At 36.6% G+C, this 9398-nt stretch overlaps 1 protein-coding gene across 5 annotated transcripts in view; it reads left to right on the top strand.

The window, feature by feature from the left end:
- The window catches only part of LOC106868368 (reticulon-1-A), a 234477-nt gene that overhangs the window by 133509 nt on the left and 91570 nt on the right, over positions 1-9398 (top strand). For 3 of the 5 annotated variants that reach the window (XM_052971676.1, XM_052971678.1, XM_052971680.1), the window contains exon 3: positions 8052-8090. The exons of the other annotated variants lie outside the window; for them this stretch is intronic. In XM_052971676.1, coding sequence (XP_052827636.1) covers positions 8052-8090 — 39 coding nt within the window. The remainder of the gene's footprint in view (positions 1-8051; positions 8091-9398) is intronic. 5 annotated transcript variants of the gene reach the window in all.

The raw sequence follows: 9398 nt of genomic DNA, 5'->3' as shown, positions 1-9398 counted from the left end.
TGGCATTAGGAAGGACATGCAGTCGCAAAAACTATTTCACAGTAGCCTATTATTATTATTATTATTATTATTATTATTATTATTATTATTATTATTATCTCAGGTTCTGTTGGAGCTTCTGGAGTCTTGTATGCGTAGCGAGCTTACTACCTGCAGCCTATGATATCATGCTGTTCATTCCAAAGAGGCAAACCTTTTGTAACTGTTCTACTGGGCATTGTATTCCAGTTTCCTTTATATTCCTCTTGATGCCTTCTGATACTGTTCTCAAGGACCCATCAATAATTGGCATTATCTTCATCTTCTTCATTTTCCGTAGCCGGGCTATTTCGTATTTAAGAAGGTTGTATCTATCTATTTTTTCATCTTCCTTCTTGATGATTTATGGGTCAAAGGGGCATGCAACATCAACTATACAGCATATGCGGTGCACCTTGCCCACCACCACTAGGTCTGGTCTGTTGGAAATCCCAGAGGATTTTGCTAATCTCCAACTCTGCTACTCTCTGCTGTCTGTGCTTATACCACGTCTTGCCTCTCTCTAACCCCCACTTTTTGCACAGTTTCCAATGTAACACTTTCACTACCTGATTGTGTTGACACAACTTGTAGTGATTTTGGGCAAGTCTAAGGCATTCATTTGTGATATGAGCAATGATTTCATCCACTCTATAGCAGATGTGACACAGAGAAGACACTTGCTCATTCCTATGGTTGACCCTCCAGTTCGTGGCCAAAGCTTGGTCCTGCACTGCCAGTATAGTGCTTTCGATCTCTTTTTTTAGGGTTCCTTTCATCAGCCAATCCCACCTGTTTTTTCCAGCAACTTCTGTTGTGGCTACATGGAATTGTTTGTGCAGTCCCTTCTTGTGTAATTCTTCATGTCCTTTTTGTACTTCTTCCTTTGTTTTCCCTCGTTGCTAACTGTCACTAGCAAGGTTTCCTTACTTTGGGCTAGGTATCTCATTAAGCTCTCATGTTCAATATGCACGCAGTCTTAGACACTTATGTGTCCCCTTCCTCCAGTTGCTCTCTTCATGTATAGGCGATCAGTGTCTGCACGTGGATGATGGGCTCCATGCATCTTTAGGAGCTGTCTTGACTTCCTGTCCATCTCCTCTAGCTCCTCCTCTGTCCACTTCAGGATTCCAGCACCATAACAAACTACTACAACTGTGCACGAGTTTATTGCTGAAATTATGTTTCTGGTATTCAGGTCTGAAGTCAGTATTTTCTTCACTTACCGCAGGTACTCTCTTTTTGTCTTTTCCTTCATGTTGTAGTGTTTGATTCCTTCTGCCTCAAGTATTCCCCGGTATTTTTAGTTGGATTGAGGTTGAATTGCTTTCATCATTTCACTACTTGGTAGCCATATGCCTTCTGTCCTGGTAAGCTTTTCTTGTTCTATCACCATTGTAGCACATTTTGAGAGTCCAAACTCCATCTTAATGTCATTGGAGAAAATCCGCACAGACTGGACTAGGCTGTCCAGTTCTGCCTCAGTTTTTGTGAAGTTGTTGTTGTTGTTAAGGCAGTAAGCTGACAGAGTCGTTAGCATGCTGGATGAAATGGTTAGCTGTATTTCACCTGTTGCTATGTTCTGAGTTCAAATTCCACTGAGGTCGACTTTACCTTTCGTCTTTCAGGATCAATAAAATAAGTACCAGTTGAATACTGGAGTCAATCGACTTATCTCCTCCCTCAAAATTGCTGCCCTTGTGGAAAAATTTGAAACCATTATTATTATTATTATTCAGTAGTTTTATTTTGATAATGTGCTTTCACTGCAGTACCGAGCGCAGCTCTGTGTGCCTTGGGTATGTGCTGTGGTTTGCTGTCATGCTCTGATGGTTACTGTATTGAAAGTGTTTATTATTATTATTATTTACTTTTAATCTACATGTTTATTACAGTCACTTGCCAAGACACACCCAACATCCTAGGGTGAATGAAGGTTAAGAGATGTTCCAGTATGACTGAGAGCTTGGGGAGGGGAAGTGGCAGGGACAGTAGCGAAATACCTTCATGTAATAAAACACAAACATTTAAATTAATAGGGTTTTGCCAAGAATGTGTGCAGTACTTGTCAGCACAATCTTTTGGATTTCTCTGAGACATGGTTCTCCTGGGATGTTATCTCAATGTTTCTGACATCCCTTTCTTATACCTAGGCCGCCCATAATAACAGGAACAGTTCTCACTTTAAGATGCCACATTTTTTTGTATTTCAATATCCAGGTACTTATATTTACTTAATTTGTCAAATTCCTTTATCAGTGGGAACACTTACATCTATTAAGTCTACAAGTATTTTCTTCCTCGTCTTTAATGACTATATCTGGTCAATTAGCCTGGATCGTTCTGTTGGTGTTGACTGGAAAATTTCAGAGGATAGTGTCATTTTTACCTTCAATGTGTGTATATATTATCATCATCATCATCATCATCATCATCATCATCATCATCATCATTGCCTTTGCACAGCTTCTAATGCTGTAGATGTACTACTACAGTGTCAGCTGTTCTCTACCAATGAACTGAGGTAACACCCCTTATTTTTTGAGAAGTTCTAAGTAGTGCTGTTTTCTGCAAGTGCTCCACCCTTATTGCAGCCCCTATTTGTTCCATGTACTTCTCAAGATTTTTACTCACTGTTCCCAGGGCTCCTACAATTATTGGTACTACTACCACCTTTTTCATCAACCGCAACTGCTTAACCTCCCAAGCTCACCTGTCATATCTATCGACTTTTCTTTCTTCCTTATCGCATACCTTGTTGTCAGCTGGGCATGCTATATCTATGATCCAGCATAGTTTGCTTTCTTTCTCAATTAAGACTATGTCTGGCTTCCTATTCTCTATCTCATGGTTGCACTGAATCATAAAATCCTACAGGGTCTTTGCATTATCATTTTCAACGATGCCTTCAGGTTTATGGTTGTGCCAATTTTTTGCTGTCAAGTCCATACTTGTTGCAAAGTGTCCAATGGACAAGCCTTGTTATATTGTCGTAGCGTCTCTTATATTCCTTCTAGGCGAGTGGCATACATTGACTGGTAATATTATTATTATTATCATCATCATCATCATCTGGTTTTAGAAGATGATCTGACTGTCATATTGAACTGTTCAAGCAGTGACTTGTTGATCAGTTACTTCTAGATCACTACTGCACTCATACACAACAATAGCAACTCCTACTCAAAACTATATCAGTATTAACTTCATGTGATGAAGAACCTGTCCACTCTTCAAATAGTGACAACAGTATTGAATGTCAAGTCACAGTGTTATTGATCATCAAGAACACCTTCATAAGTCAGCAAAGGGGGCAACTTCATGGTTACATAATCTGCTTGAAATAGCAGCCAAACATACTTTCAAATTACATCTGCTATCTTAAAAAGAAAAGAAAACTACATTAGACAGTGTAATCAAGATATATAAAAATTTGGGGTAGTCATAGCAGGACAATTTCTTATGATAGATTTGTTGGTTGCCCTGGAACTAAACAATAACTTAAACCTCATTTTTTTCTTTGTGTTCAGTTTAATTTTGTATTTGTTCATTGACCTGCCACTCTGAATAGACAGTGAGAGATTTGAAAACGGAGTTGTGTTGCTGTTGTTTAACTCCAGGTCAGACTTCATCAAACATGTTCCAACCATGACCATGCCATCTGTTATTCATATATAATGGATCTAGAACTATATTATCCAGAGAGACCATTTTTGTTAAGATGGTAAGTCCATAATTTGAAGAAGATTTGACTCTAATTTCTTGCTGGTAGAATAACCACATAGAGATACCCCTTGTAGCCTTGTAGGGTTGTGTTGATGTTCCTTTCTGATGCCACAAGCCAACTACACAATCTGAACTCATCACTAATACTGAGCTGCTATTTGTGGTTGTCTGTCGTGAGTTCAAATCTCACCTAAGTCAGCTTTGTCTTTCATCCTTCTGGGGTCAATAAAATAAATACTAGGAGTCAGCCAGTGCAATTAATGTTTATAATGATCAGCCAGCTCACTTTGATATATTGTGATCAACCAGTCCACCTTATTTTTACAGTGATCAGTTCCCTTTATGTTTACTAACTAAACTGGACATTACATTAGCTGATGATGTACATAAAATCATAAATGAGATTTGCCTCTCAGTAAGAGGAAGAAAACAAAAACTTAGTGGTTATTGTTTATGACACTCAAAGAAATGGGGGGATAATTTTCAAAAATTCATGAATTTTATTAATTTTGTAATCTCTTTTGTAACCAAGGGAGACAACCATAAACATGTTTTATTTCCATTGAACCTCATCAAGTGTTCTGATGAAACTGGTTTTGTTTGTCAGTAGGTATTACAAAGAGAAAGGCTATGATTTTCAGCCAGAATAATTTGCATCAGGAAAAATCAGCCAAGAGAAATAACTTGAAATATTAAGCTGTGATGGGGAAGAGTGCCCCTACACTTTAATCAAGTGTCCACTATCCACTGTGAATCATCCAACACATCATCCATCAGTTCATTTTCTTATAAGGAGTGGTCTGTTCACTTACTAGTAATTTAGTCATTTTGCCAACTATGCTTTCTCTTCTTTAAAAAAATCTCATTCATACAAAATTCTTTATTTGAAATATAAACAACAAAATAGGTGATCAGTTTTTACATTTTGGCATGCCGTTGTCTCTTCTTTCTCTCATTTCTCTCTCTCTCTCCATTGTGTCTCCTTCCTCTCCTCTCCCCTCCCTCTCTCTCTCTCTCTCTCTCTCTCTCTCTCTCTCATAGTCCTGTCACTAATTCACTTAAACCACAGCTTAATGAAACTTAGGTTGGCATAAAACTACAAACTCACATCTTTATCACAAAATATGACAACTCAACCTCTTCCATAGTTAACTTTCTCCTCTCGCACCCCAATTCATGTATCAATCTATCGTATCCACCAACAGCCACCGTCTCATCATCATCACCACTTGGTGTGTGTGTGTGGATGGGTGTGTGAGTGCTTGTGTGTGTATCCACAACCTCCCCCTCTCTACATCTTATACATTTCTCTCTTCATTATAATCTGATTAACAACCAGCCGGTTATTTCAAAGATACTATTATTATTATTTATTTGTTTATTTACTATGACCTCATATTAGTTGACATTTTACTTTTTAAGCTAAGAGGCTTTTTTCTGATTTGTGGTTATTACTAAAAATAATAAGCAATCAATAAAGCCTAATGTGTGTGTGTGTGAATGGCAAGAGATGGCTAAATCAGTATTATTTAATTATGGTTTATTATGTTTCAAGTTCAAATCCCACTGTGATTGACATTACATTTCTTTCTCAAGGAAAGATTAAATAAAACCAGAGATTACTATAATCGACTATACTCTCCCTCAAATCTCAACATGTATTCATTTAACAAGATGGACATAAGCCAACATCTATGTGCTTGCTTGAAATACTAGACTTAACAATTAAATTGTACAAGAAGGATACATTGGACAATGTTGTGTTCAGTATATAGACGTGAAATTGCTATTGTTGAAATGTCTTCTATCATAAGTCTGCTCACTCAGAGGTGAACTGAGAGTAAGCAACAACAAACAATAAACACACATTCACATACATCTCTCTCTCTCTTTCACACACACACACACACACACACACACACACACACACACACACACACACACACACACACACACACACACACACACACACAGAGTCGTCCCAGCCGACAGGGGCAATAACTCACGTTGACAAAAACGAATTTTTTTTTTCTCCAACAAAGCATTTGGAGAAGCACATGTTTTCTTTTTCACAATTCAGTGTGAACAAATAGGAACAATTACTCATTTTTATATTTCTTCCATTAATTTTGTTAAATATTTATTTTTCAGTCTTGGCTTTAATTAAAGTTAATCAGCTTACAAATGACTAATTCTATAAGATTAAGCTGCTAAGCTTTGCTGTTTGATGCAGTTTGAATATTGCATGATTATCATTAATTGCCTTGTATCTTGTTTAGCTTTAAAATATTTTTTACTCCTATTTTTTAGAAAAGAAAATGTTTCTTAAGGATCGTATTGTTTCACCAGCCAGCAAGTTTATGACTATATCTGTGTCTCTCATCATTAACTTTGGTGTTGCAACTCATTCTGTTTGGTAGTCTATAATATCAAGAACTTTTTCTATTTTATTCTTGTTGTTTATCCAGGTCAGTTATAATCCAGTACACCTATGATCAAATGTACTCTGATCATGACCATTCCATATTTTATTCAATTACACTCTATCTAGGATTACATTATCCAACATGTCCTTCTTTAATTTAGATGGTAGATATGATTTGAAGGAGATTTTACCACATTATCTAGCAGGTTTGAGTAACCTCATAGAAGCTCTTTGATTGATTTTCCACTGAAACTAAGATTGTTGACCTGACTCCCTCGTTCATTTCTGTTCCCAACATTGACCTAGCTATTCTCTCTCTCTCTCTCTCTCTCTCTCCACACACACACACACACGCACGCATGCACGCACACACGCACAAACACACACACACACACGCACGCACACGCACACACACACACACACACACACACACACACACACACACACACACACACACACACACACACACACACACACACACAAATACATGGGGTAGTACCCATCATCCAAATGTCACTTTGGTTGATCTGAGGCTCAGGTAGAAGTCACTTGTCTAAGATGCAGAGAACTGTGATCAGACCTGGAATCATCTACTTGTGAAGTGAACTTCTTGACCATATAGCTATTTTATAAAGTACTTTACTCCATAAAAGTAACTTAATCTTGCCATATACTTCTATAACAATAGCATTGTTGCTATATAGTAGCGTTGTAGTAGTAGTTGGGTGCTATATTTCAGGGAGTGCTGAAAAGTTTCTAGCTTTAAGGGTATCGTGACAGGCTTGGTTTGAGGTCCAAGAGTTCTTTTACAGGGCTTAGAAAAACTGAAGGACTGCTGCAATAAGTGTGTAAACCTGAGAGGGGAACATGTTGAATAAAATCATAATTAACTGATCCTCTTGTATTTTCTTTTACCCAAAACCAGGAACATTTTATTACCCACTCATAATAGTGATGTTATACAGTACTTGTGCTATATAGTGGCATTACTATATAATATCATGGCTATATACTATTGTATTAAATAATAGTTAGAAGCAAATTATTACTTCTACACCATTACCTCTATTAAAAATCAGAAATATCAGGTCATCCCATAAGTTCTGTCCGATTTTACCTTTTTTAAAATTGAATGAAATTTAATAGTATTTTAGAATGTCTAATGGAATTAAAAATTATTTTTATGCATTAGCCCCTGAGATTCAGCGTGGAAAATTACATAAATATATCAAATTTTAAAATTTTCACCAAACTTTAAAATTTCCACAGGTGTAGCCAAACAGAAAAGATCTGGGTTGTGCCTGATTTTTTTTCTCTTTTTTCTTTTCTTTCTGGGGAATGAGAATGTGGTGTTTTTGTGAGGAAGAGACAGAGGAAGGTTTTAATATCCTCAGATTGGTGACCTGGTCTGAACTTTGCAATAGTGTAGACTGTATTCCAAACACCCAGGGGAGGCTAGGTTTTGATGTTAAACAAAGTGGACCTATGCCTTGGTGTTAAACAATGTGGCCCCATTAGTGTTGTTAAATGAGGCTATAGATTAAGACAAAGAATGGATCAGTTTTATTGACTATACTATACACCTTTATAAAGTTTGAGTTTGTCACAGTGAAGTCTATTAGTTGATTTACAAAGGAATGTGCAGCCATGTGTAGTGTCTCAAGACAGGATGAAGGGCGGTGTCTGGTCCGAATACATCTGTGGATTTAGTAAAAGAAAAAGAAAAAATCTGGAATTCCAGTATTTTTCATTAAGAGTTTTTTTTATCTTGTTCTTGCTTCTTCTCTAAAGGAATATCTCATTTAAAAATAAATTATAAAATTAATAATTCAATTAACTAAATTTATTAATCTATTTATTTGTTATTTCTACCTTTTTATAGATGTTGGAGCATCCAATGAAGAACTTGATAATTCTTTGAGTAAGTTCTTCAAATGTTGGGAATAAGGAATGGTTGCATGTTCACTGATTTGGTTCTTTAAATCCATCTGACTACTTGCCAAATTAACTCCACTTTGCCTCCTCCCACTTCTATTTTTCAGCTTACTTCCACTTTGGAGTCACCTAGCAGGTATACCCTGCAGATCTGTGCATCTTAGAAACTTGCAACTTTAAACCTTGCTTTAGTGGTAACTGGGGAATTTAATAGTTTTGTTTTCATATTTGACTGGCTGGCTACCTATCTACCTGCCATATTTGACTGGCTACCTACTTACCTACCCACCCACTCACTAAACTACAAACTTATTAAAACTGCCTACATCCTGACCAATTTGCCTCCCTATTCATGTAACTACTCTCCCAAGAATGTCTCTAACTCCCTGCTACACATGTATACACGACCATACATACATGCCTTTGTGAATACTTATTTATTACACACATGCACACACACATTTCTTATTCTATCTGTCTCTTTTGCCGAACCGCTAAGTTACGGGGACGTAAACACACTAGCATTGGTTGTCAAGCGATGCTGGGGGACAAACACAGACACACAAACATACACACACATATATATATACATATATACGACGGGCTTCTTTCAGTTTCCATCTACCAAATCCACTCACAAGGCTTTGGCCGGCCTGAGGCTATAGTAGAAGACACTTGCCCAAGGTGCCACGCAGTGGAACTGAACCCGAAACCATATGGTTTGTAAGCAAGCTACTTACCACACAGCCACTCCTACACCTATATATATATATATTTACACATATACGCACACTCCCACACGTGTGTGCACATGTATGTATGCATGTATACATAACCATACATACATGCTTACATGGATACATATTTATTACACACTTGCACACACATCTATCTATCTATGTCTATACATAAATGTATGTATACATATATATATATGATGATGATATATATATATATATATATATATATATATATATGATGATGATGATGATTATATATATATATATATATATATATATATACACATACATACATACATACAGATAGGTTAAAAATTAATAATTAGTAATTTTACCAAGTAGTTCGGTATGTTAAAAAAACTATTATCGGCAAACATAATTAAAATTTAGGGTTCAGCAAGCATTGTTTCACCACACACCGAAAATTAGAAATAGCAGTCAAAACTACTATTTCTCTACCAAAATACAACTCCCAAAACAGCAATACTCGCTGTTTTGGGAGTTGTATTTTGGTAGAGAAATAGTTTTGACTGCTATTTCTAATTTTCGGTGTG

The sequence above is a fragment of the Octopus bimaculoides genome, chromosome 11 (genome assembly GCF_001194135.2).
Source record: "Octopus bimaculoides isolate UCB-OBI-ISO-001 chromosome 11, ASM119413v2, whole genome shotgun sequence".
NCBI lineage: Eukaryota > Metazoa > Mollusca > Cephalopoda > Octopoda > Octopodidae > Octopus > Octopus bimaculoides.
This window is presented reverse-complemented; position numbering and strand designations above follow the sequence as displayed.